The 19,788-nt window shown below is 32.3% G+C and overlaps 1 protein-coding gene across 1 annotated transcript; it reads left to right on the top strand.

The window, feature by feature from the left end:
- Positions 1–2,296: 2,296 nt before the first annotated feature.
- LOC139482152 (uncharacterized) lies at positions 2,297–6,824 on the top strand. The gene is made up of 2 exons (XM_071265841.1): positions 2,297–2,393; positions 4,645–6,824. Exon 2 carries the CDS (start codon positions 4,648–4,650, stop codon positions 6,340–6,342), a length of 1,695 nt encoding a protein of 564 aa, XP_071121942.1. The 5' UTR covers positions 2,297–2,393; positions 4,645–4,647; the 3' UTR covers positions 6,343–6,824.
- The last annotated feature ends 12,964 nt before the right edge of the window (positions 6,825–19,788 follow it).

The following is a 19,788-nucleotide window of genomic DNA, read 5'->3' as shown; positions in this document are numbered from 1 at the left end:
CAGCACCTCATATGGAAAGAAACATTCATGATATGTTTGATTTCATTCAATTCAGTGGTTCTCTAGAAGGAGACTTTTGTATCCTATTTTAAACTAAGCCCCCCTGCTGGCGTCCATCTTTGGTGATGGATCGGATACAAAGTATCGACACTTGGTCAGCATCTCATAAGGAACATTTCTGTTATGTTTGGTTTCATTCCATTCAGTGGTTATTTAAAAGAAGAAATTTGTATGAATTTCCCATAGGGTCCTATGTTAAACTAAGTCCCCCGTTGGCGGCCATCTTGGATGTTGGATCGGGAACAAAGTTACAACAATAGGTCAGCATCTCATTAGGAACATTCTTGCTATGTTTGGTTTCATTCCTTTCAGTGGTTCACTAAAAGAAGACATTTGTATGTATTTCCAATAGGGTCCTATGTTAAACTAAGTCCCCCGCTGGTGGCCATCTTGGATGTTGGATCGGGAACAAAGTTACAACACTAAGTCGGCATTTCATTAGGAACATTCTTGCTATGTTTGGTTTCATTCCTTTCAGTGGTTCACTAAAAAAAGACATTTGTATGTATTTCAAATAGGGTCCTATGTTAAACTAAGTCCCATGCTGGCGGCCATCTTGGATAATGGATTGGCTACAAAGTAACAACACTTAGTCAACACCTCATAAGGAACATTCATGCCATGTTTGGTTTCATTCCATTCAGTAGTTCTCTAGAAGAAGTTCAAAATGTAAAAAGTTAACGACGACGACGGACGACGACGACGGACGACATACGACGGACAACGACGACGAACGACAGACGACGGACGCCAAGTGGTGAGAAAAGCTCATTTGGCCAGTCGGTTTTTTAAGTACTAGTAAAGCGTAATCTATCGACTAATATCTGAAAACAAAGCATAATATTGATATTGTAAAGAAGTCTATTTACAAGTTTTATCTTTTACAAATATCTTCACATTACTAATAAATCGATATTTATAAGAAGTGATATTCTCGGGAAAATAAGAAAAATATACTGCATCGCCCGCCCTTTATTTATCAATTACAAAGTTGAGGAAATGCTTTATTCTCCAAGTTTAGACATCATAATAACATTCTGAAGCAAAGTAATGGAAATTAAAATTGACATATGGCGACCTACAATATTTCAATGGCATACATCTTTTATTTTATCAAAAACATAATCAAACGAAAACGGATTTTTCAAAATTCCATTATCAAAATAGCTTTTTTCAGCAGTTTTTTGTGAGACACTTGATCTTTGTATACAACACTATAAAATGCTTATATGTTTTTACATTATCATGGTTCTTTACTTAACGCGTCAAATAACAAATACTTACTTTGTCTTGCAATACAATTTGTTAGGATCATAAATATGAACTTGCTGACAACAATGTTAGTAAAGTTAATAAACACGTATAGAAATAATGTACGATGTCATTTAGGAGATATGTGGTTGTAATTATATAAGGTGGTATGATTGCCAATCAGACAACTTTCCAAAAATGTCAAAATGAGGAGGATGTTGGCAATTTTAAGTCATGATCGGTTTTCCACAATGATCATAACTCGTACCATGTAGTCAGCTTCAAAAGACACTTAGATGACAACCTTTCAAACCATTCAAATTTAAAAACCTAACTGCCTTGTCTAATATGACAAAATAATAATGGAAAAACAATCTATAAACTGCATGCTTCTTACTAACTTAGGTACATAGTGAATGAGGCAGGGTCATTTATATATGTGATTGCTGAATCCTCCCCATAAGCCTAGGCCTGAGACGGTGGCGAGACATCCCAACATTAGTATCAGCTTTAGTTGGAAATTACTTGGCTCATCAGATCGGCACTATGCACAGAAACCAAACAACATAAAGACAAAAATGATTTCTAAGAGTATTCACAGTTATTTTAAGCTAGCTCAATTGCTTCTTATTTTATAAATAATTTTTCTCATTCTTAAGAAAATCAGAAGCAAATATTATGAGGGATATAACATTTTCGAACTGCCTTTTAAAGTTTTTACATACACTCATCTGTCAAAATTTATACAATGTCAAACTTTGCCAAATAAGTATTACACCTCAACTAACATGACTAATTAGAGCTTCAGACCGTGCTCTTTGCGTTGTCCATTGTATCTTTAAAATTACCTGTTAAGTGTACCTTTTCAATAAAATAGAAAAATTAAAACAAAGCGAGCTATATCATGTATATATAGATTGGTGATTTAAATACGTTATTGATTTCATTCTTAAGTTATCTTACCTGTTGCTATATCACGTGATTAGAGGAAAGTGACGTGTTATTTGCTTCCTTTAACACAGGATTGAGCTTGTTAAATTTGATGAACTGAGCTACTGTTCTTGTGTTTTATTAAATCTAAGGTATGTACAAGAGTTATTGCTATCCAAATTAATCGTTTTATATATTAAACGAAAGAATATTCTAACTTACTCATTTTGCTGCTTGATTTAGCACATTAAAGACACAGAGGGGCGTCTACCACTAAAGTTGCCTGAACAAATTCATGAAACTGGAAAAGTAACGGTGAAACACTTCCTAAAATTACAATCGAAATATGTGACAAAATGAAGTAAACCCAAGGTTTTTGTATTGCTTTTGTTGTAAAATTGTATCAAACTGAGTTGCAATCAATAATATTTTTAAGGGTCATCAAAATGAATTTAAAATGTATATCCGTATTTACATTACAAATCTGCTCTGAGTATAGACAAACCAAAGCATCTAGAAAAATGATTAGGCATGGCATATAGGAAATATATATGCAGTCTATTTTTCAAAAAAAACCTTACCTGGATTTTTTCCAGTGTGCAGAAGATAAAAAAAATAAACAAACACTTGACTTTAATTTTGTTATATTCTTCAGTAGCTTAATGACTGATAACTAAATCCATGTAAATTCTAATACTTTAATAATACAGTAAGACATGATTATAACAACTGCTTGGAATCCCCAAAATACAATTATATATTTAATCAGTTAAACTGTCACTCCATCTGATAGGCGGTACTAAGATTAGATGCACATGTAAGCAGGTAAAGCTAATCAAGTTAAGTAAATACAAATGATTGATATCATTACAAATTTGATGCGGCTCATTCTCTCACACGGTTTGCAGATATCTATTGTCCACCTATTGTCAATCGATACAATGAATATAACATACAATATTGATTATAGGAGTGCAGCTTCTCGAACCTCATTCCAAAATTAGTTTATTTTTGCATCTTCTGCAGGAATTAAAATAAATTAAAAGCAAAATCATAATCTGAAACTTTTAAATTTTGTGTATATAGGTACATACTCTAAAAGTTCTTAAGATGAACAGGTTTGTCTGTACCCAGAGTGAAATTTGCGGTGCAAATACAGGGTTAGGAAGAACCTTAACGGTTACGTGCCTTTGGATTATCTAATACATGCCAAATCAAATACTTAGTAGAAGACCTTACAATACTTTTTTATGGTATGCATTTTGTTATCAAGATGATATTTCGTCGTGTGAGTCTTAGAGTGTTAGATGTCCATTTTGATAAAAATTGAGATAGCTATATATTTGACATTTGATATTTAAGTGCAATGGTTAATTTCCCTTAATTTACATCTATGATACGAGATTTTTACACTGTTGTCAGAACTACAATGTGCTATTTTCACTCTACCATTCAATTATAAAAGCTTACTAGTATTCATCTAGTTGGACTACGGCATTTTAAGGAATAATTTCCTGTCAACAAAAGTTTAATTTTCGAAAAACTAAGGATTTTCTTATTCCAGGCATAGATTTCCTTAGCCGTATTTGGCACAACTTTTTGAAGTTTTGGATCCTCAATGCTCTTCAACTTTGTTATTGTTTGGCTTTATAAATATCTTGATATGAGCGTCACTGATGAGTCTTATGTAGACGAAACGCGCGTCTGGCGTACTAAATTATAATCCTGGTACCTTTGATAACTATTCATAGTGGTGTGTCTTCATTTTTCTAGTTTTGTTGCTGTAAAATATTTGTTACTAAAATTAGCAATGTAGAACTATGCGAAAATAGTTTCTATGGTTTTAAATCAATTTATGAGTTATTCTTAGCAAAATAATCATTCCCGAAGTGGGGATATTATACAATTGAAAAATCCATGATCTATCTCCAATAGATTTATAGGGATCAATTTCTTGTCAACATTGTTTGTCGCAAAATCTCCAGAAAAGGAGGTGCTTCATTCATTTTATGTGTGTGTCTTTAAAAAAGACAATCGAGCAAATAGTTACTCTTCACATCCGAAAAAAATCAATTCCTACAAAGATTTCTTAACTGTGTCAAATATTTTATGATATCGCGTTTTTAAACTTCATGTTCAATTTCACAACACTTGGGTCTAACAACATTACAATAAAATTAACGGTACCAATTTTCTTGCACCAGATGCGCATTTCGACAATACATTCAACATTCACAAGGCGATTTGTTTTATTAGATTACAGTGCAAAATGGAAAAATACCAAGGGAAAATATAATGCGGCAGGACTTATATTTCATATAATCATAATTCATTATAAAGATCTTAGTGGTCTTAATTTTGATATATCTGATTAATTATAATAATGTAAAAATTGTTTTACAGCTGATGGCTTCCTCTTTTGATCACTGTGGTATTTGTAGTTCAAGACACGTTTCTAAGCCATCCGTGGTTTGGTGCCCACACTGTGATGAAGGATTATGCCAAGACTGTATAGAACACCATAGCTTGTCAAAGGCAACAAGAAACCACAAGACTGTTATCATTGACGAATACCATAAATTACCATCATTTATCGCGAACATCAATCTGCACTGCGATGAACACAACGAAAAGTACCAATTGTTTTGCAAAGAGCATAATGAAGTTTTATGTAGAAAATGCGCTATTTCTGCGAAGCATGTAGAATGTAAAGAAATGTTCCCCGTTGAAGATGTCATTAAAAATGCTAAAACATCTGTAACCTTTACCGAAATCGAGTCATCATTCCAAAAAATGAAAGAAAATCTTAAACTTATCCTTGAGGACAGACAAAAGAATATATCTTCGCTGTTTGGGTCGAAACAGAAAATAGAGTCCGAGATATCAGCGATTCGACGCCAGATAAATCAACACCTTGATGAAATACAACACCATTTCATTGTTGAATTAAACAAAGCTGTGGAAAAATCGACCCATCAAATACAAACCTTCATTGCATCTCTAAAGAATAAGCAAAGAGAAACAGACGAGTGTATAGAAGATGTAGAAAGCATAAAAGATCATGCAACCGATATGCAAACATATATAGGAACAAGGCTTTTAGAAAATAAACTGAATCAAATAGAAAATGACATGCAGTCTTGGATAAATGGTGGTAGTTTGGCTCACACCGTAGTTTCGTACAAGATAGACTCTGAATTAAATTACATTAAAGACGAGATAACAAAGTTCGGAAAACCTGTTGTAGACGTGCAATCATGTAAACTGCCAATACGAAGGAGGAAAGAGAGCCAGGCTCAGTTGATGAAAGTAAAGACGGAGCCTAAAACAATTGATCATATCACATTGACCTTAAAAACAAAAATAAAAATATCAGCGTCAAATGTCTCAGGTTGCTGTATTTTGCCTTGCGGTAGACTTGTGATTTCAAACTATGACCCCTCGTTTTTGTTGTTATTAACACCTGATGGCACACTTGAAAAAAAAATAACTAATATAATGCCCAAAATTTTTGATGTTTCTTGTGTCGATAAAGAAACTATTGCAGTAGCATCAGCTTCTGATAAAAACATTTCAATAGTTAGTCTTGAATCAGGGAAAACAATAAAAAGGATCCAAACAACCTTTCCCTGTCTAGGCTTGACTTACACGAATGGCAGTTTAATAGTTTCCCCAAATAATGGACAGTTGCAGGAAATCAGCTTAGGGGATAACAAGACAAATACCATTTGTAGTTCTATTTCCTCAAATTATGTCGCCTCTCTGGGAAATAAACTGTTCTTTGGAAAAAGCGAAGAAACAGATACCATTATCTGTCAAAATAGGAACGGTGAGATGCTGTGGACATTTACAAACAAAACGGCTTTACGAAAACACAGGTGTATCGCAGTAGATGAATTCGGAAATGTGTTCGTCGCTGGGAACAAATCAAATAGCGTCGTTGCAATATCTTCTGATGGCAAAAAACACAAAATACTCCTGTCAAAAACAGACTTGGTTTTAAAACCATGGGCAATCGACTACAACATCAAATCAAAATCTTTGCTTGTGGCAAACGAACGAAATGGTCAAGTACTTGTATACAATGTTAACTATGCTTAAAATAAACGCTACTGTTAAATTGTTTTTTTAACTTAATTATGGACAATGACAACTTATTTTATTATATCAACTGCATTTGATTTCATTTTTGGATTGAAAGGTTGTGTATTAGGAGGCAATTTGTACATAATGTATATGAAATACATGAAAAAATGGTTTCAAAATATATTCAACTACAAGTAAATGGTTTTGGTTTAGGTTTTTGGATTCTTTATCGTTTGCATTGATGCCACATTTTATTTTCATATTTTGTATAAATTTGGAGGTCCAATGTGTGCTTTCTTTTTCATTGTTTCTCATGTTTTATCCATTGTGAAGTTATATTCATTTCGTAATCAAATAAGTGTCTTGTACTCTATTACTTCTGATGTTTGATAATATAATAATTAGGTTTATAATTGATATTTTTTTAAACATTCCAAATATTCTACAGAAATAAACTTAGTTGTAAATTTAAGAATATCTTGGAGTTTTATGAATACATAGGCGAGTGTAATATTTGAAGAAGACGTCTAGTTAAGGACTTTAATGCACCCACCTAACACACGGCTAATTTCTTTTTTAAATGAAAGAATAATGATTTAACTTTGATTTTTGCCCGGTCGTCACAAAATCGTACGGTGCAGTTTTTGTAAAATTGACGTTTATTTCAGAAATTAGTTTAAAATTATAAAATTACGACATATTTTTCAAGCAAAAGAAATTAGTCTTATCTCTTCTTTTAGACAGAATAATTAAGTGAATTAGATTCTTAAAAAATTGAAAAACAATATTTACAACTTGAACTCCGCATGCTTTTGCATTCCTTCTAAATATTTGAAATTTTGTACGAAAATTTTAATAATCTTGACCGTTTCGGATCTACAATTAAATTTTTTATTAAATACTTTTGCACTCTATCCGTTTTAGAACACACCAAATCACTCATCAGTTATCGTTTTTTCACTCAAGATCAAGACTTAATCTCAACATTTCTTAAAATCACGAATTTCTGTAATTGTATGATGTTGGGTAAAATCACTATAGTTTCCGGAATCCCTTATCTATTTCGTTATCGTTTTTTTACTGAATATATTAGTCGATTTCCGTGTACTTAATAGTGCTATTAGAGTACGATAAATCATATGTAAACGGTTCTATTTCTATCTTTAACTTCAGTGTAGCTTAAATAGATATAAAATCGTCCGAAATTAAGATCAAATCAAAGTAAAACATAGTTTTTGAGTTCTTAGAATTCACCCATTTCTAAATAAGGAATCGTATCGGAAAATTGTAGAAAATCTTCCGAGTCGTGTCAAATTTTCACAGTCCAGTTCACAATGAAACCCTTCCTATGCTAAAGAGCAAAAACTATCCATTGATTGACACAGATGCATAGTCTGTCATGTATATAATTTACTACATAGAAACTATGTAGTTAAACACTTAAATGAAGATACAGTTGTATTCCCGCAGTGGGAAAACGAAAAGATGAGGTTTACAGAAGACTGGTCGATGAATATGAAAAAAATGAAAACATCCCATTTGAAAATACAATATACCATAAGAGTTGCTATGGATATTTCAAAAGTAAGCACAACCTATCATCTTCTGTTTTGTCTGTACAAAGTGTTAATACATATATCTCCTACAATATATAAAAAAGAAGATGTGGTATGATTGCCAATGAGACAACTATCCAGAAAAGACCAAAATGACACAAACATTAACAACTTTAGGTCACCGTACGGCCTTCAACAATGAGCAAAGCCCATCCCGCATAGTCAGCTATAAAAGGCCCCGATAAGACAATGTAAAACAATTCAAACGAGAAAACTAACGGCCTTATTTATGTAAAAAAAATGAACGAAAAACAAATATGTAACACATAAACAAACGACAACCACTGAATTACAGGTTCCTGACTTGGGACAGGCACATACATAAATAATGTGGCGGGGTTAAACATGTTAGCGGGATCCCCCCCCCACCCCCCCCCCCCCCAACCTGGGACAGTGGTATAACAGTACAACATAAGAACGAACTATAAAAATCAGTTGAAAAAGGCTTAACTCATCAGATGGACAAAAATACAAGTGGACGTAATGATCTGATTTACAAAATAACTCATGATAATTTTACTATTAAATCTTTATACCATAAACCTTGCATCGCTAAATATTTGCTACAAAATTTGAAGTCAGAAAGTAAAGAGCTATTTTATTCTGAACATAAAACAGCTTTTACTAACATTTCGCCGAGTAAAGATGACGTACCTGTACACAAGGAAGTATTCTGGTTAACAACTTTAATTACTTGATCAGCTAACCGGGCTTAATTTATTTCCGAGGATCGCCGCCGAGAAAACTACTTAACATATTATCAGCTTCAACAAATACTAAAAATATATGGTCAATTTATAGTTACAATGTACATGTATACAGCCTCAACAAGGCCAAGGTACATCCAATATTGTATAAAGTAGCTCCATAATTTTGTCTTATTCTGTTTAACTCTTTTTCATTTAGATTTATCATTACAAACACACCTTTGATAACTATTAACAAGTTTGACTGATCAACAGATTAGAAAAATTGAAAATGGGGCATACATTCTACATGGCATTATTTTTCTTCTGGGGGGTCAAAATTTTATCCAAGACAATGTCGACCTAACTACAGAAGCAATAAAAGTTCTCCGTATGACTTTGGTTGGTTAAAAGGCAACATCGATCCGGTATAATGTTATCCAACTTTCTACAAGATTTGATTTGTTCACGCAGGGGAAGGGTTAAGATTGCAAAAACATGTTTAACCCCGCCGCAAATTTTGCGCATGCCCCAAGTCAGGAGCCTCTGGCCTTTCTTATTTTTGTATGATTTTTTGTTTTAATTTCTTGAGTATATTTCGAAGCTTAGTATGACGTCCATTATCATTTCAAACTAGTACATATTTGTTTAGGGGCCAGCTGAAGGACGCCTCCGGGTTTGGGAGTTTCTTGCTGCATTGATGACCCATTGGTGGTCTTCGGCCGTTGCCTGCTTTTTGAACGGGTTGGTGTCTCTTTGACAAATCCCTCATGTCCATTTCCAATTTTTAATTCAATCTATATATAGTAGATCTTGTGTCCGCTTTGAGCAAAACCTCTGCTGTACTGGTATATGCCAATGCCAAGGAAGTTGTCTTTGTAAGGACATTTTGACCGATAAGAATGATGAGATTACATGTTAAAATGAAGCTATAATATTCCGATATCGCAATGTTCCGACACCTAAATGGTCCTACATCCCATTGGTCCGACGTTTCGATCATTTAGGTTATGCGCTAACGGGATTTTAACATAAGAAAGCCAAATAAAAGGTTCAATATTAGGATAACCTTGTCCTCCGTTTGAAGCAGTGAAACAAGATATAAAAAAAGTAATACGTAGTGCCAAAGTAGCCGAAGGTCATCACTAGCGTAATTTAAAAAGAAAAAAGTACAAACTCCTTTGTCACGGTGTTGTTTGATTAATAAGATATCTAAAGATACACGGAGGCCAACTAAAGTAAAATCAAACACAGTTTAACGTACAATGAGTGGTCATATTTTCCTTGTGATGTTTTTATATTAAAATTGTCAATTTGTTGATATAAATATACTAGTAGCACTTTACTCATTTTAGTAATTTTAGTTAGTACTCTTATCATATCTGATTTAGTGATGTAAATGAAATTGCGGTATGATCCAGACTCAACATATTGCACTACAATAATAAAATAAAAATCCGCCCTATGGTTGTCTGATCTTACAGCGGTTGGAAAGCTTTCAAACTAACAGGAGATCATACGCTTCCTCAATTTTAATGTACAGCCCATCATGGGACTTTCAAAACAATTAAAAATACGTCATATGTTATATTTTCCCCTTGCTTCAAATATTTTGTTTCGTATTATTTATATCAAATTTGCAGATATATGTTTGTAAATACGTGCAATCAAATGATATGGAGGTATCATACGATTTAGATAATGCAAGGGCGACTACAGATACATTTGTGTGACTTAATGGTTGATTTTCAAAGACTCCGAGAGAATACGTTACGTAACATGCGTTGCCGTTAAAATCAACCAAAATTAATTAATACTATGATAGAAATATATTTTCCCAACAGTGAAACAGCATTTCTATAAAATTGTTTCATTTTTGCATTTGTTTTGACTCGATTTTTCTACTGGAAGTATCCGTGAATTGAAATTGCACCCATGACCTTTGACCTCGATTTAAAAAAAAATGCACCATAATTTCTTTTGACGACCGGGATATTTAGAAAGTACACGTTCTTAGCTTTCCAATGATATATAATTTAGCCGTGTGTTAGATAGGTGCATTAAAAATGTTAATTTGGCTCTCATATCACTCGCCTAACATGAACGTTCTCTAAAAACAACTGATATGTTTATTTTTACACCTTCTGCATGAAGGAAAAAAATGCCCATCAAAATCCAAAAAAGATTTTATCTTTCTGATATGCAAAATACTTTTAACTTTTATATATCAAGTGGATGTCAGGCCTTAAAACTTTCCAAACTTCATAGGTTGGTCTATACAGAGTAGTTTTTGAGGTGAACATACGGCCATATTTGTCCATTTGTTATGATGAACCTTAAGGTTAATGAAGCCAACTGTATGCTTTGAATTACGAAAATTTCAAACCGCAATAGCATAAAAACAGCAAAGATAATGAATAATAGAGATGGGCCGTTTTGAACATACACAAAGGGGAAACTTCGAGCAGAGCATCATTATTTATAGTTTGATTGCATTTGAAAGTCGAACGGGATTTTGTGGCAAATAAACCAAGATTTTTAGGTCTATTTGAAACTAAATGTGCCATTTAACTATGTTGCTGTTATTTCTCATTTCATTGATTTTAAAATTTTAAAATATCTAATCTATTTCTATATTTACGAGATTATAGGAATATGACGTATTAATTACTTCCTTAGTTTTTGACAGTTTGTATGTTTGATTGCATCGAAGGTATGTACAAAAGCTTAAAAAATGCTGTCATAACAAAAACGTTTATAGGTGGAATACGGCTTCCATTCCAAAATATATAACTGGATGGGCTACATTGGTTGATTACATCCTCTTTTGCATCAGGGCGATGATCTAAATAAAACATATTGTTTTAGATTGTATTCCTATTTTATCGAATGTATCGTATTATTACTTATTATATTTTGTTTCCGTCTCTAAAATAATGTCCAAAGAAGGACGATTTGTTTAGGCATATTGCTAATATTGCAAAGTTTGATTATAATGACATGTTTTTTGTTATAGGGAAGTTAAACATGATTATTTTTTTTCTTCTATATCGCAAAAAATGTTTCATAAATGTTGTCTCAATAAAGGTAAATTATAGACATCGATAACATTAACATTTTCAATTTTATCAATCAAAAGCAAAACACGTATATTAGATACAGTTATTATCATCAACTATAAATACCCATTTGAAAGGTTTAAATGTTAGAATATATATTTGTTTGGTAGACAAAATACTTCCCTACCGGTATTTCAAATATACATAATAAATGTTTCCGTATAGCAGACATTTAGATGCAGTTTTTGCGAGCGGATATACAATACTTTTCATGGATAGTATTTCACAGTGAAATTGTTGTAGCTTATAACCTTGGTTATCTGACCTGCGCATGTGTAATCAAAGACAAGGAGCTTTTTTATTTAGGGGATGTTAAGAAAATTACAAGGTACTAATATTATGGATGACACGAACAAATGATAGGAACACACTCCTAAAAGTAACAAGGGGAGGATTTGTGCTTTCAGACACTAGTTTAACCACGCCCTCATGCTGCATTTCCATGTAACACATCAAGAGCCTTTACTTTAATAGTGGTCGTTTATTGCTTTATATTATGTTTTTGTTTTTCGTTCATTATTTTGTACATATTTCAGGCTGTTAGTTTTTTGTTTTTCTTAAATTATTTTACACTTGTCATTTCATTTCATTTCATTTAGGACTGACGTGGTTTTGATTTTGCTCATTGTAAGAGTACGTGTGGTGATATATTGTTATATTGCCTCCATTATCGAAATAGAGGGTAAATATCACAAAAAAAGCAATCAAACATATCGGTCGAAATAAACTAAATCGACTAAAAAAGAATATGACAAAGAGACAACCAATAATACACAAAAATCAAAATTAGAAAACACTAACCCCATGAACAAATTATGGACGATCCCCAGAAGAGTCAGCAGATCCTGATCCACAGGTGGCACCCGCCGTGTTATTACAAAGCCGTTTATCAATCAAAATCGGAAGATCACATTCGGGGAAAGAGGAACACAATTGTATCTCCGACATTTGGAACATATTCGCAACAATCTTCAATTACGGTCAACAAACTCGTGATGACGTCTATAAAATTTAGGAACGGACAATTTCATTTGGTCTTTTGTGGAGAGATGTCTTATTGGCAATCATACAACAACTTCTTAGCTTTATATTAAACTTACAAATATTATACAACATATACTATTTTTACAGGCTATGGCTTCCTCGTTTAAAAATTGTTGTATTTGTAATTTGCGACATATTTCGAAGCTTTCTGTTGTTTGGTGCTCTGATTGTAACGAAGGATTGTGCCAATAATGCAGAAAACATCATAGCTTATCTAAGGCCTCACGAAACAACACTGTTTTTCCTAATGGTAGATATAAAAGGTTGCCAGCTTTTATTGAAAACATACAACTGCACTGCGATGAGCACGATGAAAAATATTTATTGTTTTGCAAAGAGCACAATGAATGTGCTTTAGAAAATGTGTTGATTTAGAAAAGCTCAGAAATTGCAAAGAAATATTCCCCCTTAAAGATGACGTTCATCTCTAGCTTTTACAGAAATCCTGTCCTCATTCCAGGAAATGAAGGGTAACGTTGCTCTTATTCTGGAAGACAGACAAATGAATATGTATTCAATATCAACTTCAATAGAGAGAATCGAATCCGAGATTTCTGTGACTCGAGAGCAGTTAAATCACCATCTAGATAAATTACAAGGCTGTTTTGTTTGCTGAATTGACCAAAGCTGTGGAAAATTCAACTAAACATATACAGAGCTTCATTATGGCCTTGACTAAAAAGCAAAGGGATATCGAGGAATGGATAGAAGATGTAGAAAGCATCAAGAAAAACGCAACAGATAAGCAAACATTTTTAGGGATGACGAATTTAGAAACCAAACTAAATAACACAAGTAACGACTTGCAGTCTTGGATAGACGGTAACTATTTGTCTCAAACCGTAGTTTCTTTCCACTTGAACACTTTATTACATAACATAATCAACGAAAGAACTAAGTTTGGAAACGTTGTCGTGCATGCCATGCCTAGTAAATTAGCATTAAAAAGACGAGTGCTTGGTCAGGCTCAAATGATAAAAGTGAATGCAAAATCTAAAAGTTTTTAGAGCATATGACACTGAAATTAAAAACAAAAATGAACACTAATGCCTTCAATGTGTCAGGCTGTTGTATTTTGCCAAATGGAAACTTGGTAGTGTCAAATTATGACCCTTCGTATTTGATATTGATCGCAACTGATGGAAAAACAGAGAATAAAATTATCAGCATCATGCAAACAATCATTGATGTTACATGTGTTGATAATGACACTGTTGCCGTAATATCATATACACAGAAAAATATTGAACTAATTAGCCTGAAATCTGGGAAAACAATCAAGACTATCAGTACGTCTGACCCTGCTATCTGCTTAACTTACACTGAAGGCACCTTTATAGTTTGCCTCGAGAACGGACAAACGAAAGAAGTCCGGTTAGAGGATAACAAGACAAATGATATGTGCAGTACGGTGGTGTCAAGAAGTATTACCGAATTAAACAACACTCTTTATTCTGTGAAGAAAGATACGAATACGATTATGTGTCATAAAAGAAACGGGGAAGTACTGTGGACATTTACAGACGAAGATATTCTACAAAAACCGAGAGTCATCACAGTAGATGACCTTGGAAATGTGATCGTCGCCTGGGTCGAATCAGAAAACGTTATTGTGATATCCTCTGATGGCACAAAGCACAAATTACTCCTGTCGAAAATCGACTTATGTGGTTCTCCTTGGGCAGTTTCCTTCAACAACAAATTCAAATATTTGATTGTTTCTAACAACAAAGATGGTCGAGAATTTCTGTACAGCGTTAACTATTCATAAACTCAACCCTTACCTTGTTTTGTTTAATAAATTGAAAAAGAAAGTATTTTTATGTTATATTGTTGGCAATAGAAAAACGTTAAATTCCATTTAAACAAAAATTGCCACCATTTCTTCAGCGATTAAATATTTTCTTATTTGTGCTTCATATGAAATGTCTGCATTTTTTCCGTACAATTTCAAAAGGGTTTAACACGTCAAAATATGTGATTGTTTTTTTGTTGTCATATCACAAACACAAATTGAAGTCAACCAAATTTTGATTCCAGTGTCAACAAGAATTTTTTCAAAGATCTTTAACACATTAAGCACAAGTAAAATTAAACACTGAGCAACAAAAGTGAAGTTTCTAAGAGTGTTAAATAAAGATATTGTGGCAGATTCGGGTTTTTTATATTGAAAATTATGTGTAGGATGGCTTGTTTCTGTTTCCAATTTATTTTCATAGTTTTTATTTGCTTACATGTTCGTATCCAGGGTAAACTAAAAAGTCTAGTTAATTTTTATTGGTCAATCAGTCTCGGTGTTTTACAAAAGATAAATGATTAAAAGCTTTTCTATTCTTCTAGGTAGTAATCTATAGATGTTTAGATTAAAGTATTTTCGAGTGCACCTTTATTTAAAACATTGGTGTGACGTCATTCTATTGTTTTACCCGTTCTATATTTCAGTGATTGGACTATCATTTACCTGTAAGAAACCATTATGTTACCTTTAGCTGTCCAATATTTTTAAGAATAGCCCCCTCCTCTTTCTTAAAAATATTGGACAGCTAAAGGTAGCATAACTGATTCTTACAGGTAAATGAAATTTCAATCACTGATATAAAACAAAAATATTAATAACCCCAATTTTTTCATCATGTTAACAAAAATACAACCAAAGAACAAATGACAATTAAAAAGGCAATTTAATAAAGTCACCTTCCAATACAATAATTTTGTCACCCATCAAAACGGTTTCTTGAGGGAAAAAATCACTTTCGAATTGAGTGTTAATACTTCCAATACTTATATCACAGCCATTTGTCTCATGTTTTTGGGTTGTCTCTGTAAGGACTAATTCAATAAGTTGGTTATGCTATTGTTAGTCTTGTTTTTGTTGCTTTTAAGTATTTCTTTTTCAAAAGAGGTTTCCTTGTCCGTCTTTAGGCTATGGAAATTGACCTCTGGTGTTGCTCTTATTCTTCCTAACATCATTTTCTACTACAATTAAAAAGAATAAAAGCAATCAAGTAATGCTTCTAAAATTTGATAAATCATACCGCAATACAAGGGCCAAGAACAACATAATCCGAATTCTTTGTACAAAGTGCGAATTTGGAACTTCCTTCATGATCTAGGGGACTATAATAGTTTTTATAATTTTCAGGTTTCGGCGTTGATTGTTTTTTTAAGTCTGATATTATTGCATAAATAAGAATATTTTTTTTATAATGCTTCCACGACCTTGCAGAAAGAAAAGAAAAACAGAAAAAAAGGTGGTACCGTTTGGATAAACAATAACAGTCTCTTGAACATTCCAACAAAAGAATATAACTGATCGGATGTTGTTATCTCTTCATAAGTTTATATCAATTATATATTTGACTGCGGTGAACTCGAAATGGCTCAACAAGAACCTGTCTTCATATGCTATTCTTTTTTTTTCTCATTGACCTAGTAAAAAAAAAAACAGAAGAATTTTGAAATATAATATATATAAATCTTGCCATTATTAGCTGCTTTGACTATATCCTCTTTGTAATCCACAATGAAATAATGTATCTGAATAGATTCTGAATACACATTTGATTTTAATCCAAAGTTTGAAACAACACAATCACTAATAACGACATATCTTTCTTCGTTTTTGCACTAAGAATATACTTTCATCACTTTATCCATTTTAAAACACGAACCGTATGTAACGTTAATTACGGAAACTAATGTGTAGTCCTTGCGCATGCAAAAATCATGATACGTTTCCCCTGTGATTATTCTTCATGTTGCAATACATGTTGTTTACCTTCAGTTTTACTTTCTTTTTGTCTTTTTTTTTTTAAAGTTGACCTACTGTTTAAAGGGGCCAACATGTAGGATATATTTTAATGTAAAGAAATTTATTCACAAAACAATTTTCATATGTGATAAAAATAAATCTTTGCTTGCTTTTTCTTTTGTTTTGCCTTTTTTGACGTGTTAAACAATGTTTTAAGTAAGATATAAGCCTCTAACAGTCCATTTTGTTATCGGCTTATATCCCTTACATACAATTTATTATCGAAATACGCGGTTGATTAATGTTTTTTATTTCTTTACTTGTAATTAGTAAATAAAGTACATATTTTATTATTTCGGCCGCTTGATCTTTTAATGCCAAGGTTGTATAAGGGTGTCTTCCTTGAATGCCAACATTTTAAATGTTACCTTTTCCTTGAACGCCAACAAAAATATTTCAATAGATGTTTATATAATAACAATAGGTGTTTTTAGAAATATTTAAATGTTTTTATGAATAATAGATAATAAGGGAACTTGATAAAATTGCAATATTTAGTCACTTTTTGATAGAAATCAAGTAAGTTTTGGGATTAAAATATTAAGAATTTTAAAGAAATACTGAATATTCAAACCATTTTATTTCTTTCTATTTAAAATCAAAGATATTTTTGGAATGAAAATGTTTATTAACATGAGACATATTATTATTAGAAATATGAAAGACATTTCAGTCAAATACAATTATTTCAAACTACAGTTAAAGATATTACAGATTTATATGATTCCATATCATTTTAAATGTTTCATCAGTTAATATGAACTGTAAGAAATTTCCTATTGAACAATTATTTTAACTATATAAAAGAATGAAAATATCATGCACAACTTTACAAAGTTTCAAGAAAATCCATATTAATATTAGGGTAACAAGAATTATGATGAGTTGCAAACACAACAAACACCTTAGAAATTTATGATGAATCACTTACATTATAAAAAGGATATATAATGTAATCAAGAAAAATATGCTGAACAACTTTAACATAGGAATCTAACACTAGATACAAAGTTTCAAGAAATTACATCAAGTAATATGGGAGGATATTACAGCACAATCCACTATAGAAATATTGAAAACAAAGTCCAAATATTGTAAAATTGTAAACGGGAATTCCTGACTATATGCACATACATGTATCATAGTGTTGGCTTTGTAATGCAACACTTTTCAAAGTTTCATTTTAAGAGAATCCGTATTTGTTCAAGGAGTAACAGCCAAACAAAAAAAATGACTTTCAACCACTTGACAAATATGACTTTTTACCTATCTAAATAATTAGAATGATAAGCATGCACTTTTCTTGTGATAACTACTAACATCTATTCCTCGAATGCCAACATAATTTTACAGGTAAATTGTTGAAAGATCAAAGGATGTTGGCATTGAAGGAATAAACCTGTATAAAACATAATCACTTTTGGTTTGATTAAAACCGCCTTGGTTTATTTATATTGATAAGGACGTACGAGTTTATTATACCCCCATGTCTGAATAAGACACTGCAACTTGTTTTGAGTAAATCTGATATGCTTTATTTCTCAGGGTGATTCTTTGTTACTTTATTTTGTCCTGTTTTATCTAAGTCCCCCTCTAAAAATAGAGTCTATTCCACAGCATGCTGTTTTATGTGTACATTGTTGACTTTGATACTTCATATTGTTATTGCAATTTACATGTGTTGATATCTTGAGAGACCTTATAAAATTAAAAAATTTTACTTATCATAGTCTCGATCTCTTCAGCCATGGAGACTCAGGGCCCAGTGGTTCGAACCTTTTTGTGGTTTTCATTTTAAAGTCGGAAATATCAAGTAGATTTGTGTTTCGGAAATTAATTAAGATCAATTGCGCTTTATTAAATATAATTGTCCGATTGCAGCTATTCAATTTACAGTTAACTTATATAGATATTGAACATCAAAGTCCATGATCTGTATAATTATTGTTCGAGTATATTGTATATTTTTACACACGATAAAAAGGTACAATGTAGAAAATACGTGTAGCTTTAGATGCTGAGTTAACATTACGGACTTTACCAAATTAAATAAACAGATAATAAAAATAGAATATTTGATTCGTAGCAAATATACTAAGGTCCCACCGTCTCCTCTTACAATATAATGGAATTTCAAACTATAATCATATTCTTAATACCACTGACATGTGGTTGTCCCGAATAGTATACCAATATTTGTATAAATGATCATGTTAAATGAAAACTTACCTTATGTTGAAAAAATATTTCGATCACGAATGTTGTTTACGCGTTTGTTATTATCTTTACACATCATTTTTAAATAAATATTCCGTTAGCAGAGGTTGCTGACAAAATCAGTTACTATGATCATAGACATATCTTAGACAGTTACGATTATCTTTCAAGTTATTTGTACACAAGTTACGACTATCTTTCTTTGGAGTAACGATGGTCTTCGAAAAATGTCCCTTGTTTGTAGAGTGAGTGTATTTTTGACTCCGATAAATCTTCGATTTTCTGTTGTAAAACATTCTTGGAGCCAAATTGTATGCATAGAGGATTTTGCTATGTGTTTCCTGTGTTTATAGACTTTTTTAGTCAGAAGATAGCGAAATTCTATTGACATTTTATCTGTGCGACATCTGATCTCAACTAACCAGTATTTCATAATGGCCAATATACAAAGAACACTATCGGTGTATTTCTATACTCGTGGCTTTAAGGGGATAACACACGAAGAAATATTAAAAGAACTTGAAAACCAAATAGAATTAGAGAGTGTTACATCCATCCAATTGACCGAAAAAGCTGTGTTGTAACTTTAAGTGACATAGATGCCAAAGAACGGTTAGTACAGTGTGATCTAACAATAAAAAACAGAAGCGTCGCATTTATTTAGGTAGACAACAAAATAACAAACATAACTAGAATTGCCATTGCAAGCAATAGCGGATGTCACCCTGGTCCCCCAAATTGCCACTATACGGCAGCCATTTCGAAATGTTCCATCAGTGAATGCAGATATATCCATTAAAAAGATCTTTAATTCAGTTTTCATACCTTTGTGTACGTTTTTCAATTTTCAAGAATTGTGCAGTTTCCATGGCAACGGTGGCCATTTTGAAAATTCAAAAGTCAAAAGTTACATGTATGTATACTGTTTAACATTTTGCAAAGTTTAATGAAGTTTTGAGTATTTTGAT

Source organism: Mytilus edulis, chromosome 7 (assembly GCF_963676685.1).
Source record: "Mytilus edulis chromosome 7, xbMytEdul2.2, whole genome shotgun sequence".
NCBI classification, from domain to species: Eukaryota; Metazoa; Mollusca; class Bivalvia; order Mytilida; family Mytilidae; genus Mytilus; species Mytilus edulis.
This window is presented reverse-complemented; position numbering and strand designations above follow the sequence as displayed.

Bases quoted from the DNA above. Each gene is read 5' to 3' on its own strand.
- LOC139482152 (XM_071265841.1), top strand. From the start codon at position 4,648: ATGGCTTCCTCTTTTGATCACTGTGGTATTTGTAGTTCAAGACACGTT.